Source organism: Vidua macroura, chromosome 6 (assembly GCF_024509145.1).
Source record: "Vidua macroura isolate BioBank_ID:100142 chromosome 6, ASM2450914v1, whole genome shotgun sequence".
Taxonomy (NCBI): domain Eukaryota; kingdom Metazoa; phylum Chordata; class Aves; order Passeriformes; family Viduidae; genus Vidua; species Vidua macroura.
This window is the reverse complement of record NC_071576.1, coordinates 7,322,193-7,341,106: the sequence shown is the minus strand read 5'-3', so window position 1 is coordinate 7,341,106 and position 18,914 is coordinate 7,322,193. Positions and strand designations below refer to the sequence as shown.

At 40.9% G+C, this 18,914-nt stretch overlaps 1 protein-coding gene across 1 annotated transcript in view; it reads right to left on the bottom strand.

Moving 5' to 3' along the window:
* BRF1 (BRF1 RNA polymerase III transcription initiation factor subunit) overlaps positions 1 to 18,914 on the bottom strand; it is a 172,241-nt gene that overhangs the window by 115,859 nt on the left and 37,468 nt on the right. The window contains exon 3 of the mRNA XM_053979768.1: positions 13,380 to 13,553. Coding sequence (XP_053835743.1) covers positions 13,380 to 13,553 — 174 coding nt within the window. The remainder of the gene's footprint in view (positions 1 to 13,379; positions 13,554 to 18,914) is intronic.

Here is an 18,914-nt window from a genome sequence, read left to right as displayed (position 1 = left end):
GTTGACAGGAGCTGCATCTGTCTTCCAACTTCCTAAAAAGCCTCACACACAGACAGAGTAACCCTTTGCTACAGTACAGGCTGGGGCTGACCAGGGAAAAAACAGCTGGCACAAAGGAGCTGCATGTCCCCACAGAAAAGCTGAGCAGCAGCCAACACTGGGCTCTTGCACTGAGAAAGGCCAAACAGGTACTGAGCTGTGTTAGCAAAAGTGCAGCCAGCAGTCCAGGGAAGTGGATATTCCCCTCTATTGACTACCAGTGAGGCTGCACCTGGAGAGCCTTGGCCAGATCTGGGTTCTCCAGTACAACATCAGAGTGACACTGACACGGTTGAGGGGCTGGAATACATGATTTACAAGGAAAAGCTGAGAGAGCCTGGCTTGTCAGCCTGGCTTTAGGGGACACCTAACACTCTCTGCCTAATCAGAGGATACAGAGGAGCCAAATTCTTCTCAGAAGCAAACTGTGGCAAGAAAAAATCTGTTTACATATTTGGAAAAACCCCCTTTGGCATGACAGTAGTAAAGGCCAGAGAGAACATGGCACGTCCATTGCTAAAGACAATCAACATTCAACCAGAGCAGGGCTTCAGGAATCTGCTGAGCATGTAAGCAGGGAATGGAGAAATTACTTCCATAGGCCCCTTCTAATCTAAATTATTCTACAATCCTGCATAGGGCACAGGCTTTTCTACATATTTCATCACCTTCAGATACATTACCTATACAAACATTTACCTGCATCCCACCTCTGACTACTGGAGAAACAGTGGAAAATACACTGTATTGTCTTTCATCCTACCCTAGAGCCTGTCAGTAGGAAGGAGTGTTGTAATGAAACACTTCTGTCAAGCTACATTTTGAAGCTTCTTTATTTGATGCTGCCCTCATGTTGTGGATACTATCTCTAAGTCAATGTTCTCAGCTCCTGATGGTGCTCCCAAATTCTCCAGTTGAAACAGGAGGAAAAGTGACCAGTTCACAGCTCTGCTGGGAGAGCTGCCAACTTTATCAGCAGAAATCAAGGACTGGAGCATTGTCTTGTTTCACCATTGAATGACTGTGAGAAACAGCTGAGACACTGAAGCCACCCATTCAAAGTCTGAGGAATGAGAACAGCAGCAGTCAATACTTGAGTTGCTTTTCTCTGCCACAGGGAGAGTTTAGAGTCAAGGTGCATGATAATAAATATTAAACTGGACATTGACAAAAAGTACTTTTTCCACCGAAAAACTATAACCAGAATATGCTCTGGAAATAATTACTGGCAATGAACTGGGTCCTCCAGATGTGACAAGAATGCAGTGATCTGCGAGTCCCTCAGAGACAGCAGCACAGATGCAGTCCAGCTGCTGCATCCTCTAGAAGACTGATCCTGTAAGGACCAGAAGTTTTCGAACGGAAAAGAAAATTCAGCTTAGATCCTGCAGAAGTTAAAAGCACTCACGTGGGAAAACCAAACTTTGAACTCCAGATAAATGCAAATTGAATGTTCTCTGATCCCAGGTACCAAGTGAGAGGCAGCAGCTGCAACCTCCCGATGTCTCTTTAGAAGAAGACTTCCTAAGTAATGACTAAAAATTATTTTGTATTTCTTTTCTCATTTCCCTGGAGATCAAGGATGGTCCACGGGTGATTTCAATGGCAAATTTCAAAAGAAATAGTCTCAATTTAGACAGCCCAGCTCTCTTGTCCAAAAGCGAGAGTCAAAGAAAAGCATCTATAATCTCACAGCCTTCAGAGATGGATAAGCAGAACTGCATTACTCTGAAGCCATGGATTCATTAAGGAAAGAAAAAAAAAGTATTTTTAATGCAAGTGAACTAGAATGGGGCAAAATCCTTGCAAAGTGAGGGCACAGTGGTGCTTTCTCAGAAACAAGCAGGTTCAGGTAACCTCTCAAATTTTCTGCAGCCTAATTTGAAACACCAGGTCCTTGTTTGCCTTAGAGTTGTGCCACACAGTACAGCCCCTGAAATGACAAAACCCACTTTGTTTTCCCTTGGAAGCTGCAAGGCCACTACAGAAACAAAAAAAAAGTTTAAAATACCAATTGCAGAAGGAAAAATACTGTAAAACAGATAAGGTGAGAACTTCTCTTGACAATAAGACAGAGGCAATGTCTGGAGTTCTGGTTTTTATGCAATAAGGACTTTTCCATTTCAGTTAATAGATGTCATGTTGCTGAATATGCATTTACACTGCACAGTCTTCTCTCCATATTAAAAATATTATAGCCTAGTAGAAGTTACATGCTATTTTTTGTCCACACTAAAAGTCTTCTTTTTTCACTCTGTATATCTCCCCTGTTTCAAAATTTGCTTTCTATTATAACATATCACAACAAAAAATATATTGTTCACTATTCCTCCTTGCATATCAACACAAAATGAATCTGAAGAGCACTCGGATTTCTACTCCCTGCCTAGGCATAAGCTAAGACTTTATTTTTGAGAGCCAAGCTGCTCCTTCATTGAAGAAACAGCAATATATCTCCATTTAAAAAATACTGATTAGCAAATCTTATAGCACTTTACTAACACATGCAGCCAAAACAACACTGAGACTACCGTGTTTCTCCCAAACTGGAAGGAAGTTGAAAACTTAAATGATTCAGTTACAGCTGATCTAAGGATGAGAGCTCCGCAATTTATGTTTTATTGTCAAATGTTTAAAGGATTAAATCTAAATAAAATACACAGTACACAAGCTTTAGAGCACACGTTATCTTTAACATCTTATTTCCAATTAGCAAGTCAAAATAAAGAAGACATGGCGAACATCTGGCTTCAAAAGAAAAGCTCTGGAAGAAATCAAGATTTTGGTTCTTTTGGGCCTCATTTAAGGCTGCTATTTTCCCAGACTCTTGAAACTGGGTGAGATGGAAAGATTATTCTCTCTCTCAAAGAGGGGAAAATAGCAGACATACCACCATGTGATTGAGTATTACATCATTCATACTTACAACAATACTGAGCCAGTCTGGCAGTTGAACTGAAAAGACATTTTCTTTTGCCTTCGAGGAAGGACACGGCCGTAAAGGCAGATGAAACAGGGAAAAGTTAGAAAAGGCTCAGCTCTCCATTGCACTTGGCATGAATTACAAAATGCTAGAAATGTTTCATTGAGAAGCAATTCCACTATGAGGTTTGCATATGAAAATTACATCATGCAAACAAAATGCTAGTGACAAACATCTGAAGGAAAAAAGACAGCTCTTGAGAAGGACCTTCACCCATTTTTAAAAGGCTTATACTATACTGGGATGTAGGAAATCATTATCAAGACCACTTTCAAGATATAAGGCCGGGTCAGGTGTGAGAATGAATCCTGATTTTACAAAACAAATTTGTCAGGTAATACTGTTTCTCTGATATACCTTCACTTTGTTCTTAACACATCAAAAACTGCCAAGACAGAAAAAGCTGCGTAAGACTTAAGAATAGGATGAAAGTGGACACAATTTGAGAAAACCTCAAGCTAAAATACTTGCAGATAGCAAGCACAGAAGGGCTTATAGGTCTCAACGCACTGGCTTTTGTTCATCCTATTTTGCATTACTGATCTTAATTAATCTAATAAAATGAATTTGTGTTCTGAGGCAGCATTCTTACTGCATTAAAATTCAAATACACAATCTCGTATTTTAATGAAAGAAAGCATTTAATTTTCTAATTGACTTTTAAAGTATTAAAATGCATAAAATATTAGTGATGGCTACAACCAGGAATATTTTTCAGTGACTGAATCAAAAACATCAACCATAATTGATCATGTTTGCTATCAGCATTTATTTAAACAAAGCATCAGGTAACACTTTTTTTCTTTTTTTTTCTTTTTTTTTTTTTTTTCCTTAAGAGGAGCATGGCCATGCAAGGAAGGAAGGGGAAGCATCTCCTCCTCATCCCACACCATATCCTCTGACAAAAGCAAGAATGTGCTGCACAATAACCAGCTGTACCCCACTGTTTTTATTCAGCTGGTGTTAGCAACATATTAGCTCCCATCAGGTCAAAACACCACCCAGCTATAATTCTGGTTTTGCTGACATAAGCCTCAAAATTCAGATGCAGAGATAAACCGTATTAAGCAGAGAGCCAACTTAATTATTTCCTCTTTTAAACAAGCTTTAAGAAGATTGTTAAATATTTATTTTCACAAGCATGCAAGGATTGCTGAAGGTCAAAGACATCAGAGGTGTGATCCCTTCCTTATCATCCCTCCTTTGTATTTATTTCCCTGGAAGGAGGCCTCTCTGCCATCACACTTCCCTCCCCTCATCCATCACCCAGAACTCATCCTGACGTTGTTCCTGTGGTTATCCCCCATGCGTCTGCCACCACCTTTCAGCTTCACCCCCTCTCAGTGCTGCCACTGAGGGCTGTCCCTTGTATTTCTACCCCAGAATTACTGATGTCTTTGTATCTCTCCTGCTCCCTGCTTCTTTCCTTGTTTCACCTTTACCATGAGAATGTCTCATCTGTTCAGACACCCCAAACTGGAAGCTAATTACTAAGAGGACAGACCATGCAATTAATTTCATTAATTATTATTTTTATGCCTGCAATAGCAGACCAGTATTGCACACATTAAAAATCTGGCTCAGATGCTTCTGCTGTATTTCTGGGTTACACAAGGCCTGACGTGGTGACAGAGCACAGGGTTGCCAGACACTTCTCCTACCCACACAAAATGTAATTCAAGCTCACAGTGACAAAGGCTTCAGTGAACCTACTCCAGAATCCTGTCCCTTCATTTCAAACGGCAGCAGTGATTCTTGCTAGTCCCAACACAGAAGGTATGATGGGCAAGGGCAAAGGAGCTCCAGAATTAAAACAATGTAGGTGCAGCAGCTCTACTGACTGTAAACCCCAGGGGTTTCAGCAGTCATAGAATATCCTGAGTTCAAAAGGACCCACAAGAATCATCCAAATCCAACTCTTGAGCCTGCACAGAACACCTCAAGAATCACACCCTATGTCCAAGAGCATTGTCCAAACGTTTCTTGAGCTCTGTCAGGCTTTGTGCTGTGATCACTTCCCTGGGGAGCTGTTCCAGTGCCCAATCACTCTCTGGGTGAAGAACCTTTTCCTGATATCCAACCTAGACCTCCCCTGACACAGCTTCAGGCCATTTCCTTGGGTCCTGTCACTGTCACCACAGAAAAGACATCAGTGTCTGCCCCTCCTCTTCCCCCATGAGGAAGCTATAGGCTGCAATGAGGTCTCCCCTCAGCCTCCTCTTTTCCAGGCTGAACAACCCCCAAGACCTCAGCTGCCCCTCGTGTGGCCTCCCCTCACAGCTGTTCACCATCCTCCTGGCCCTCCTTTGGACAATCTAACAACTTAATGTCTTTTTTATATTGTGGTGCCCAAAACTGCACCCAGGACTGGAGGTGAGGCCACTCCAGTGCTGTGATTTGAGAAAAAATTGCCCAGAGAGAGACTTGAAACACTCTGCTCTGCAAAGCAATAAAGCATTTCTGCAGATAGATTTCGAAAGAGTATTATTTGGACCTCTACTGTTCAAAATTTCCCTTAAATGAGGAAAACAAAGCTATCAACACCAGCCAAAACCTGTAATCTTGATAGGCCATCTTGTGACCCTGTCCCCCTCTCCATCTCTGCAGATGGTTTGTTTAATGCTGCATTATGGAAAAGCTGACAATTTGAGCCACCTGCTGTGTACCAACATCCTGAAAGGAAAAAGGTTGGTCACCCCTCTGCACAAAAGCTGGTGAGAATTTCATCAGTAAATTTAATGGGGCATGATCAGGTCTCCCCTTGGCAGGACCAAAGGTCAAGCTCTATTTTATCCAGAGTTAGTAACAAGTGAACAGAAAAGCAAATTTTCAGAGTGAGCAGTTCTTAAACAAAACACTAGCCTGAGCACACACATATGCGTGCAAAATTGCAGTCCTCCTGCTTCTTTTGGATGATATATTTAGAAATCCTATTAGCTGGAGAGATCAACATTCTTATCTGAATTTCCAGGATGCTGTAACGTGCAAAATTAGAGCAGCTCTCTTAAGTGGGTCAATTATCACTACTGCACTTACAGCAGCTTTTCCCCTCCCTCCCTGCAGCATCCGTAATGGGCATTTAGCACAAGGATTTCAGCAGTCAGATGTTGACTTGACACAAACCACAATGTAAAGTTCCCTTCCCCATTTATATTTTCAGAATCTTAAAGGAACAAAGGAAATCACCCAAGTACAGAATCTCCACATTAAAATTGCAGGCTCCCAGCAGAAAGCTTCGATGACTTCCAGAACAGGGCACCCCGCAGGATAATTCCAGGCAGCAATCACACTCACTGTTCTCCTGCCACATCTGAGGCAGGCACAAGTAAGGTTTATGGCTTTCCCCTCCAAGGGATGAGAGGAGAACCTGAGGGCCACTAATCATGTCCCCAGCCCTGTCCCCCAGGGTGCAGGGCTACACAACCAGTTTGAAAGGCTTCAGGTTATTATCTCCTCAAGAAGGAATCATCTTTAAAATTAAAAACGCTGCAAAGCACCAGACACAAGTGGAGCAATTCAAGTACCCAGCACCACTTCAGATGCTACAAAGACATCCAGAGGAAACACAGGCCCTCCTGCAACACAGCTGGAGGCCAGGTGAGATATCTGAGAGGCTCCTTCTGCCTCACTGCCCCACTGCTGCCCACCCATGAGCAGCCCTGGCAGAAAGGGGATGCAGCAGGGAAGAGGAGAGAGCCACACAGGGGAATACATGATGTCAGTGAGCACATGGAAAGGAAAATTTTACTTTCCCACCAACTGGAAACATGAAACACGTCATTCTCTCAGCACTACACCTGCTTTATACATACCTCTTTACAGGGAAAAAAATGTGTGAGGCAGCACTGCAAGTGAAAGATGGTATGATTCTCCTTCATTCCATGGAAAAGCAGACTGGATATGCAGGCTTCAGGTCATGAGCCCTGCTGTTGAAATTCAACAGGTCCAGCCCTGGCTGGAGGAGAGGGTGATGGGGAGAAATTAAGGTGCAGAAATTAAATTTCTATTGCTGTCCTTGGCTGCCTTCTTCCCTACATCTTCAGCATTTTCTTGTGTGGTACTAAATAGGAATGATCACAAAAGCCAAGCATTACCAAACACCCAACTCTTTGGAAATCTATGCAAATGACATGGGGCAACAACAGTCACACCCTATTTAAGGCAGCAATTTTTCCTTAATAGATGAAACTCTTCCAGCTAAAATCCATCCACTCAAAAACAGCAATTTTAAGACTTCATTTTGAAATTATGTGAACAAGGCTTTTGCAAGCCTTCAAGTTCAAGCAAATGCTTTATTAGGAAACATTTCTTCACCAAGAATGTGGTCAAACACTGGAACAGGGTTCCTAGAGAGGTGGTCAAAGCCCTCAGGCTGTCAGTGCTTAAGAAGCATTTGGAAAATGCCCTTAACAACATGGTGTAATTTTTGGTAAGCCCCGCATTGATCAAGCAGTTGAACTGGATAATCATTATAGGTCAGTTCCAACTGAAAATATTCTACTCAACTTACTACGAAGATCTTGGCATCTCTTTCCACACAGTGAAATGAAGTAATTTGCCTCAGTAAATATTATATGTATTTTAACCGTGCAATTTAAAATCCATTTTTATTCTCTTATGTCCTTGTCACACTCCACACTTGAACAAAACACATTTTCAATGCAACACCAGTTAAGAAAAAAAAAGTGAAAGGTCAGTTACTAAAAAGAAAGTCCTTAACCAGAGAGAAATAGAAACTGGTTTTATTAACCTCCCTAACCACAGCTTTAAATTTTTCTTGATTAAAGCCTAATTTCAAAAGTTAACTTTTTAATCAGGAACACTAGGGCCTGCTGGCTCCAGGAAGTTTTAGTAGAGGTCAAAAGATTGCTGGAGATCTAATTTTTCATTTTTAATAAAAAAGGAAGTCTTGCCCTTTTCCTTGCAAAGACAGACCTTGAAGTGTTAGTAGAGAAACAAAGATTGTATCCATCAAAGGTTCTCATGGCGAGGCTGTACAAAGCTTCCCAAGACCATATGGAGGTGACAGAGCTGCAAATGCTTGCAGGGGATTCTTGCAAAGAATGTTGGTCTTCTTGCAAAGACCAACATGGCAGAAAAGCCAGGAGCTGCTGCCTAAGCAAGGATTAAAGAGACCAGTTCCTCATTCCATCACAGATTTTCTGGGTAACTCTGAATGTGTCACTTAGCCTCAGTTCTGCACCTGGAAATGAAGATAAATACTCACAACTTCCCTTTCTGTGACATGAAAATAAACACATTAAAGCAGGAGACTTTCAAATAGCTTGGCAAAAAAGTACAAGTACTGCAGACAGATAGGAAATAACAAAGTGCTGCCCCATTCAGCTGCCCAGCTTTTTCCCAAACCCTTCTTGCCTGCTGGGATCTGGCAATGCCTTCGTGATCTTCCCTCAAACAAAAGGGAGGTTCACAGGGCAGAGGAAGCCAGGGAGGAAAAGCTCCTTATGCTTTCCCACCCAGCTCAAGTTTACATCTGAAAGACTTGTAGGCACCAAACGTTCTCCTGACAGCCTTCTGCTCCCAACGCCCAATCTGAAGAGGTTATTCTCCTTATACATTTCTCAGAAATGCTCTTTTGCAAACAGCTCAAGAGAGAGGCCTCACTTGGCTGTCTTGGTCTGACCCCAGGAGATCCCACCTCTGTTCTCTGACAAAAAAGAGCTACCAAAGAGCCCCTGAATAATTCAAATAATAACTCAGTCTCAGAGGCTGCCCAGCCCAGAGTCTCCAATCATAGAGACTGACCAGCTTTACTGGAGGGAGAAAAACCTACCCTGAATTTACCTTCAGAGGGTATTACACAAGATGGCTAGTGAGACTAGGGCTAGGGACTCTTCTCATGTGGAAAAGGTTTTATTTACTATGCTCTAACAAGACAGGATTTGGTTTACAACTAAAGGTGCATTTTTCAGAGAGTTTCAAAGGAAAAGAATAAATAAATAGTATTAAAAAGGTGTATGTGTTGGGATAAAAGACATTTACCATGTAAAATGTTGCTATAAAAGACCCCAGGTGGTAGCACTGGAAAATATTACACAAAAGAGTGGACAGTTGTACAGTTTTTCTAACTGTTGTGTACAGTAACAGGATTGCAAACAGAATGAAATGTTCCTTGATTAAAACAAACTGATATCCCACCTGGAAAATCCTGGCCAGGCTGTCATTGTTCCTGAGTGAGCCTGGGGCAGCCACAGGTTACAGCTGAGCCCATAAGTCACTCAGACACCCTGCCTGGCTCTTCCCAAATTCTCTCTCTCGGGAACGGCGAGAGCAGCTAAAGCGCCCTTTGTTTCCATTCTCACATGTGCAGGGGTGGAAAAGCTGTTCAAAACATTAGAGAGAAACAACTCAGGGCTGTTACTATTCCAAGAAACAAATTAAAAGGCAGAGTCTGAACTGCCCAGAGCGCTGGCAGTGCCAGACAAAGTCAGACGTCACTGGAAACGCTCAGCATCGCTCAGTCCCTGGGAGAGGGACAACAGGTCCCATCACACCTGAGGGTTTAAAAACCATCTCATTCAGATGGATTTTCTGCATTATATCTTTACTTCAGACACTGATAATGCAGACACATTGACACATTTTATAAAGAGACTAATAAATTGAAGCTTTTATGAACTCATCAGAAGGATGAAACACCTCCCAGATCCAGCTAATAGTTAGCAAGCTGTTTTCCCTGGAAAACATTAACACTGACAAGCAATAAAGGAAGGCAAATTAAAAGCTATGCCAAAGTGGCTGCACTGGGGGGGTTTGTGTCACATAACCTAATAAAAACCATAAACTGATGTAAAATCAATTCGCATATCAAATAATAAATATAAAACTTTCAAAGGATTACAAATAAAAGCTGCTCTTCAGATTAATAAATTTTTATTTTCTCCTTATGTTATGGAACTATTTTTTCAGATAAAAAAAATTTGAGTTACCAGAATATTTTGCATTTTTGCATTAATTAAATAATGCATAAGAACCAAGGAGAACATAATGTTTTCCTATTTCAGGCTGAGGTTTATTCAGGCATAATTCACACTGCTCTAGTAGACTTGGCTAAAGTATTCTTCACATTTTCACAGAGGCTGGCTGGTGACATGTGTATTATGAAAAAAAGAAGAATAAGCAGATAACCATGTTAGATAAATGCATTCCAGTCGTTCAAACTGAACTTGCAGACACAATTAAATTCTCTTTTCCCTCTCAAATGCTTCCCACTCCTTTGGTTCTGCCACAAGAACACAACATTTCTTGTCACTTCAGTCCCTTACTACATCTCCCTGTACCTCCCCAGACATTTTTGCTCCTTCTACCACACAACTTTTTAAGAAACTACTTAGCGATGTCTTCTACTGTTAACACTAAGCTGTACCCAGGTAACATCTCCTGCCTCCACAACTCCCAGGTCACTTGGATAACTCATTTGGGCCACCCAAAATTAGTGAGCTGCCCCTCAGTTCTGAGGATACTGCTGCCATTTGCTACTCCTTCCACGTCACCTCTTTCCTCTAAAATACTTTCACCAATCTTCAGCTTTTAACTTCCTTGTCTAAATTTCTCCCACAGTTCTTTGTTGGAATTCTAAAATGAACACAATGACAATGAACACTTGAAACTCAGGAACCCGGCTGTGCAGTGTATTTCCATGCTGAAGTGTTAAAAATACTGCAAGTCCTTTGTTCAGAATTATTCAGTGTACTGCTCCTCTTTCCAAGCCCTCCTCAGCACCTTCTCCAGAAGACCAAAACCAATGGCAAGTTTATTACCCTGAATATGGATTTTAATTCTTGTTAAAGCACTTTGTCCCATGGCCATCCTCTCTACACCTGCTCTTGGCCCCTCTGCTCCAACGGCCCTGGGAACACCCCTGCCTCCTGTGGCCAGGTCTGTACTGCCAGATTTAAGCTGGGAACAAGTATAACATGCTGATAATGATCATCATAATTAATCTACAGAGCCTTGAACATATCTTAATTTCAAAGGTCAGCAATTTGCACCCGTGGCCCTCAGGTTTTCAAGTTCCAATGAAAGGAAAAGATACCAGAAGAGGAATTTGTATTTCATTGTTGAGAGTCTATAATTTATTTGGGCTTTTTTTTTTAACTACACTGGATTTTAAATAGTAATAGAAAACAAAACAAAAACAAACAAACAAACAAAACCATAGCAGAACACAGGCAGAAGCTGAATGAATGCCCTCTCCCAAAATGACGAAGGTTAAATTCTTAATATCAACTACAAAATTTGGTTTATCTAATGGATTAAAAAAAAAAAAAAACACTAAAAAACTGAGCTTTATGGACATCCACAACAACCTTTTCATTTCCAGGTAGCACAGTAACTGTGCAAATGAGGGTGGAGTATTATTGATATAGAAAGACAGAAGTCATCTTTGCAATTTTATTCATACTTTACTCCCAGTATTTTATGTGGAAGTGTCACACAGGACATTATCTTCATTTAACAAAGAAAGCTGGGAAATTCATTTAGGGATTTATTAAGTGTCAACCAGACCAATACATCTTGCACACAAGTGAGATACATGCTGAAATACTTTAAAGAAGGTTAAAAAGCAAGTAAATTATTTTTGCTTTATTTGTTTGCTACATGTTAGCACCACTTGCTGCACAGATGGCTGTACATTGCAGTGTACCTATCTGCCTCTTACAGCCCACATTTCTTCAAATGCTTTTTATCCCTGTCAGTGGGGGGAAATGGATTTGCAAATTACAGCTGGGCTATCATTCAGAAGTATCAAATAACAACTGTAAAAAAATTACTTTAAACATGACATGAGGATAGATATAACACAGAATCATAAAAGGGATCTTAGAGATAATTTATTTTCAACATCCCTGCCGTGGGCAGGGACACCTTCCACCAGACCAGGTTGTTTAGAGCCCCATCCAGCCTGGCCTTGAACACTGCCAGGAATGGGGCAGCCACAGCTGCTCTGGGTAACCTGTGCCAAGCCCTCAGTTTCCTCACTGTAAAGAATTTTTTAATAGCTAATCTAATCCCACCCTCTTTCAGGCAGTTACCCAGAAGATATATTATCAAAATATGGGTAACAACACTTTAAAATCAACACTGTCTTTATGGCAATGATAGAGTGCTACTGTTCAAAGTTCACATGGAGACTTTACAGTAGGAAAAACCAGTGTAACAGGCAAGCCTGCCTTTTAATTCCATTATTCCTGCAATACCATATTTTTTAAACATGCAAATACAATTACCACAACACTACTACAAGATCAGAAAGTACTACTTTTAGAATACTGAATTTTCTGAAATGACAAAAAAAAATCTCAATTTTAAAAGGAAAGCTAAACTGTTCAACTACAAAAATATAGAATGAGAGCAGCAATCTAGAAAAAGCATCAAATCAGACTACTGAAGATGCAGAGATATTATTTCAAAGTAGAAAGAAACTAAACACAGAATTGTAGAATGATAAAATGATATAATGGTTTGGGGGTTGGAAGGGGCCTTAAAATACATCCAGTTCCAACACCCCTGCCATAGGCATACCTTTCACTAGACCAGGTTGCTCAGAGCCAGAGCAACAGAAGTAATTGTTTGATACTCAACTCTGAATTCCAGCAACTAAAACACAACATAAAAGAAATAAAAATATGCTAAACAAATTCATTTGGGTGTCATCAGTATTTAAAGCTTATGTGGGTTTCAATTAAGTTCCCCAAGACAAAAATAAGGATGGTAAAGCAGGGAGTACTCACTTGGAAATCTGTTCTGTGTGCACCTCCAGCCACTGATTTCCTGCATGATTTTTAAGCAAATTTCAGAATTTATAAAATATCTTTTTTTTCAAGAACTAGAACAGGAGTGATATTGTCCTTCCTGCAAGTATCAGAAGAAGGAAATCCAAATATGTCGATGAAAAACCCACTGGAACTCTAATCTGTTCTTTGATGCTGACACTGCAGGAGGTTTGGGGTTAACTGTCATTTACTTTAAAAGAGAAAAACAAAATAAACAAAAAAAAAAAAAAAACACAAATAATAAACCCTAGCAAAGCACAGGGGAAGTGCAATTTTATACTTGAAGCAAATGTTGTGAAAGAAGAAATTCAGAGTTAGTGATGAGAGGCAGAGTGACATTTATAGCATTAAATACTAAGTATTGTACATTTAGAAAGGGAACAAATTTACTTGAACCACAGGAAACACTCCCATCCACTTCCACGTATAAAACCAGCAACGACCAAGTTAGCCCTTAAACACTTACCTTTTCACATTTTGAAACAAGGTCTGACTGGGATAGTTGACTTGCTAAAAGTGGGTCTTCTATTTATTTACATTTTATAGCTGTGAAAGGATACGAGGAGTTCCTTCTGTCCTACACACCAGGTAGAGACAGGCAGCAATGACGTGGGTCCTCTTTCTGCCCCGGGTTAGATGTTTGCTCACAGCCATCTTGAAAAAATTAAAGGCAGTATCCAGACAATGCTGATTGAGTTGAAGCTGGTTTCCCAAGTGGTGAATCTGACGCTTCCCTAGGAAAATTAACAAGGAAAACAACAGCTTAAAAACTATGCTGTTAATGTGCTTTTAGGCTGGGGTCTTTTAGTGTTGGAGTGGTTTTTTAAGACAAAATTAAGGAGGCAGATTTTGGATTTCATCTCTTCATGAAATACAATGACCTCTCAAGTTTCAGGAACTACTTAGCCTGAGCTCCTCAGGACAAAAAAAAAAAAAAAAAAAAAAAAAAACAAAAAAACACCTTGTTTTGGACTGCTAAAATTGAAACACATGCAATCAATGAGCTCTGGAAAACTAAGCCACAAACATCAGTCCCACAGAGGATCCAAGCCATAGCCAAGACTTCTCAGACAAAAGATTATGCCCCTCTCCCTTAACATCATTTGCCAATTAGCACTTGATTAGCTGTAGCCAAAAACCAGAGGTCATGATGTGTTTGACACTGACTGCAAACAGAGAAGACGTTTTTCTGCAGCTCTCCAAGAAGTGATGGAGTTTGCTGTTCCTCTGTCCACAAATGAAGTCCACAAGGACAGAGCTCTGCTCCTGGCTTGCCCGAGATCCCAACGATGGGAGGCACTTCCTTCCTCCAAACACATTCACACCCCAGCCTTCATTTGAGGCTTGTCTGCCAGACTACTTAGATTAGCTTGTGGCTTCAGGAAACAAATGTGCCTTCACCCTTAAATAAAACAATAAAAAGAAAAAAAGTGTGTTTTGGATGATTCATGGCAGGAAGTGGTCCAGCTGCTGGGACAGATGCGGGAAGCGAGGTCCAATCCGTCCCCACAGCTCCAGCTTCAGAAGGATGTGCTGAAAAGACAGCTGAAGAAAAAGATGGGGGAAGTCATGAGGAAAACAGAGCACTCAAGTTCCTCAGCATACGGGGTCAGACAGCACATCAAGAAAAATCCTTTAATTCAATGCGCCGGGCAGATGTTTCCAGCACATGTATTTACAGGAAACTCATCTGTTCCCTTCAGAGATGTCAGGAGCAGCTTGTGGAAGGGGCACAAAGGTGCCTGCCATGCCCACCACTGCTCACAGGAAGTGATGGCAACCACACGATGCTTCCCAGAACACCACCAGCTCCTGATCACACAGATCACACATCTTAATGCAAACCCCTACACCATCATCACTAATACCATGGTAAAAAAGCTTCACCTCTGAACACCTTTTTGCCAAAGATGCTGGTTTTAACAAGAAGTGACTCCAGCCAGGCAGCTGGGGTCAGTGGGACTCCGGCCAAACAGGAGCTGCCACAAAGCAGCAGCTTCTCCTTCCTGCACTCGTGGAAATTATTGCACTCACCACCAAGAGATCCTTTAAGGCACATAGGTCAACCAGGTGTAACATGTTTGGATGGTGAAATAAGAGCAGAGGAAGGATCCATCACCCTCCAGGGGAGGTGTGGGCACGATAAGCTACTCAAGGGTAATCCAAAGCCCATTAGGTGAACAGTTTTTCCACTGCCATCAGCAGGCCCTGGACTGGCACTCACCAGCCTCGAATACAAATACCACATCTTCCTAAAATTAAGGTACTAACTAGCACCTGGTCTTTCCGGAATTTTATTTCACACTCTACAGTCTGTATGCTGCTTCTTCTGTCCCTAAGAAAGAGTCAGCTTATACTTATTTTGGGGGGGAAAAAAATGCACTTGAGTACTAAAAACTCATTTTGCAGCAGCAGCAAATCAGCTTCCCTTCAAAAACAAAGAACACATCAAAAAAGGAAAAAAAAAACATAGAGGAAGATATTTGAAATTAATTTCTTTCATAAGCTATTTTCACCACTGAGCTGCTCCCATCCCCAAGCTACCATTAATATTCTGAGTATTTAACCTTTTCCTAATTTCAAATGTTAAAATATAATTAATTCATCATAATCCATCCTAAGAAAACAGTATGCTTGTTTGAGTAATACATGCTTTCTTAGCTGAACTCTTCATCCCCCATCAATATTTTAAAATAGAATTACTTTAGGGGTAATTGTCTACTGAAAAAATACCAAAGAGATCTAAGAGAAAGGTACTTGTCTACTTAGGAAATGCTATTTCTCAGCATGCTTTACTCAGCCTTCTGCAGACCAGAGAAGGTTTTAATTCTGTGTGCTAGGACTCCCTCAAGCTGCCCTGTGGTATTATATCAGTCATACAGTTTGTGGGAAAACAAGACAACTGTTACACTGCTGCTTATCTCCAAAATGAACAACTTAATTCAGGACAAGAATCATCCTAGAAATTATGTGTATCTTGATGACTAACTTGGTTTTGTCCTTATTTGTGAGAAGAGAGAAAGAAATGTACTGCTTACAGTATCATCTAAGACAAACATTTACATTTTGCAACCAGTCTCCTATTTACTAAAGAAAGATCAAAAGCTTTGTTGTTTCCCCATCACCACCTCCACCCCTTGAATTTAACATGACAACAAAATTCTATTTTTCTGGTATCTTATGTAACACTAAGAAAAAAATAGCTGGAAAAGTTAGCATTAGCAAGTTTGCTACTAGATTTCTCTACAGGAAACTTCAAGACACCCTTTACCCCTTCTGGTTCCTTCCCAGATTCAAGAATGCACTTCACAGAGCCCAAGAAAAGGCAGATACCAGTTAGATGGCTGTCACCCCAGTAATGCAGTACACAACCAGGCCATTGTAGAGTGCCCTCACCCTAGTCAGATGACAACCAAATGTATGTCATTTTGTGACTTCCAACCTTTTCTGCTTAGCTGGCCAATCTGACATTTCCAGAGCTGAAAAATGTGCCTCTGTAACATTTTATTTAACTATAAATACAGTGATTTAATCTGTTGGTATCTGAAGAGCAGATGATCATACATAGAGAAACTGGGCTTTAAGAAAACAACTGATCAAAATAAACTCTCTATCCAATGCTCCAGTTACTGCTGACAAACAAGAAAAGAGGCCAAATACTCATTCATACTGCCAGAGCTCAACATGAGAAGTCCCCAAAACTGAGCAGTAGCAGCCACAAACCTTGCTAAGTATTGGGATGCTGCTTCTCCAGCAGCAGGGTCAGCGCAGGAAGGAGCTGCTGAGCAGCTGCAAGCTCCAGGGCTGGGAAGATGAGCAATTCCCTCCAGCAGACCTACAGCACTGCATTATGGCCATCAGCCCTTGAACATCCTCCCACTTCCAGTGCTCCTTGCTAGCTGGGTGGCATTTTATAACCTTGCATTTGCTGTTTCCCTCCTGCCTCTGTCTTTGCTCTGACTGCCAGCGTGGCTTCAGTGCCTGCGCTGCCACTCTCACCGTGTGCTCCCAGTGAGCTGCTCCAGCCAGCTGCAAGGATGCAGCAAGCCTGAGGATCTCAGCCAAAACAGTGGGAATATCCAACAGTACAATGCAGTTTATTAGCAATCTGCTCCACTCAGTGTTCACCCGATTCCATCACAGTGTTACAAACGCCAGTGAACTGAGATTCTCTACTGGATGGAAAAGAACTGATACACCTTTAAACCCTATCATGATCTGGGTTATAGAACACTCACAACAACACCTTCCTGACTTTCTTATCCATTTTATCCTGCAAGACAGCTTTTAAAAAAGGCTCAGTGTGACTCTGCTCTAAAAACCTGCAGCTACTATCTCAGTACAATAAAGGAATATCATCACGTGGAACAGTCAGAATTAAGTATTGCATTTTTTTTTCCCGAATTGCTACATAGAAGCACAAGTTATAATACAAAATATATAGGGGTAAAACAAGTCTCTTAGTAGATGCATCTTTTATTAGTAACTTGCAATTGTCTCTTTTGGGCCTTACAGGTTTCTGACAGATGGTGGGATTCTTTTTTTAAACCACAAGAAATAGCACCTTTAAGGTCAAAGCTTACACTTCATGCTGCCCTTGCAATTTAGTGATGGCAAGAGAATTGGTATCTAAGTACCTCTGGGAGAAGGGCAGGGAACAGTGTCTTTTTAAAAAGGCAGGACAAGTCCAACAGCAAGGTTTAAAAAAATTCTCCCCCATCCCTCACCAGTAAAAAGTAAGAAATTTTCTTTTAAAGAGCAAAAGAACAAAAGTCTAGAAACTACAGAAATTTTGCAATGCACTGAGCACACACCACGCAATTCCCATTTATTTCTCAAAGGCTCATCATACCATCGGGTGGAGGGGGAGGCAGGGGGTGAAGTGAGAGAAAGAAAGAAGTTTGCACTTCTGTAATCAACACACAAAATCAAGTTCCCAGGCTACCAAGTAGTAAAGTTTATCACGCTCCTGAATCTGCAGCAAAAAACAAAAGGCCCTTTTCAGCTTTTAGTTCCAAGCCTACTAAAAAAAAAAAAAGTGTTTCTACCCATCTACTCCCAGCATGCTGAAAGGAACACCATCATCTTCTCATCCGATGCCAACCTCAATGCTTTGAACTGGCACAGCAGACCTGAAGTGACAAGTTCACACAGGACCACAGAACACTACTATCCTTTTATTTCAGATAATTTCCATTCTTTTGACAGAGGAAACGGTGGTTATTACAAAACAAAATGTGTAGGCCAGAAATCACTGTCAAAAAAAATAGATTTGCAGAATATCTTGGTTCTATTAAATGCTTACACAAGAGGCAGTTGAAAGCAAAACTGCAGCTTAAGTTATAATAAAAGCAAAGTAGAAAAAGAGGGAAAATCAGACATATTCTTTACAAGCAATTTTCTTTCTTTTATGATCTCGTTACTACAGAAACATCTTGTTCTCTTCCCCAATGGAAGAGGAATCATACCTTTTTTTGGACCCCTTAAAAGTCAGTAATGTCAAGCAGCTACAGCTCTACATTACTCTTATCTGGCTTCTGCCAGCTCATCTGCAGCCTTCCCTTCAGTCTGACAGAGGCTGTAACACTGCTATTTCATATACTTGTCAGGATGAATCATAAGTTTCTAGGGAAATAACAGGCAGTACAAAGCCAGAGCCTAAATGAATTGTTATTACGATACTAAAGTGCATCATCAAAATCCAAGCATATGGATTTTCCCCCCTTTCTGCAATTTGCTCAAGGGGCCCTGAAAACTAGTGCTACCTGAAGCAGGGAACAGTCATGTTAACAGCACTAATCCTTCTTTTGCAAAAAGGATTGTTATGGTAACAAACACTAGATTCTATTAAAAGAAACATTTCGGATGGTTTTCTCTTGGATATTCATTTCCACCATTTGAATTGCTTTACCAACTGAATTTTATGTGCAGATTTTGTTCTGCATTTGGGTTTTCATTCCTTTTCTTTCTTTGAAAAGGTTGCCCAAAAGAACTCCAAAAAAAAAAAAAAGGGAAAAAAGAGCAGTTTTTATGTGTGAGCATCCCTGCATGTTTTGTCACATCTTTCAATTTCAGCAATTCCCAGCTCAAAGCCT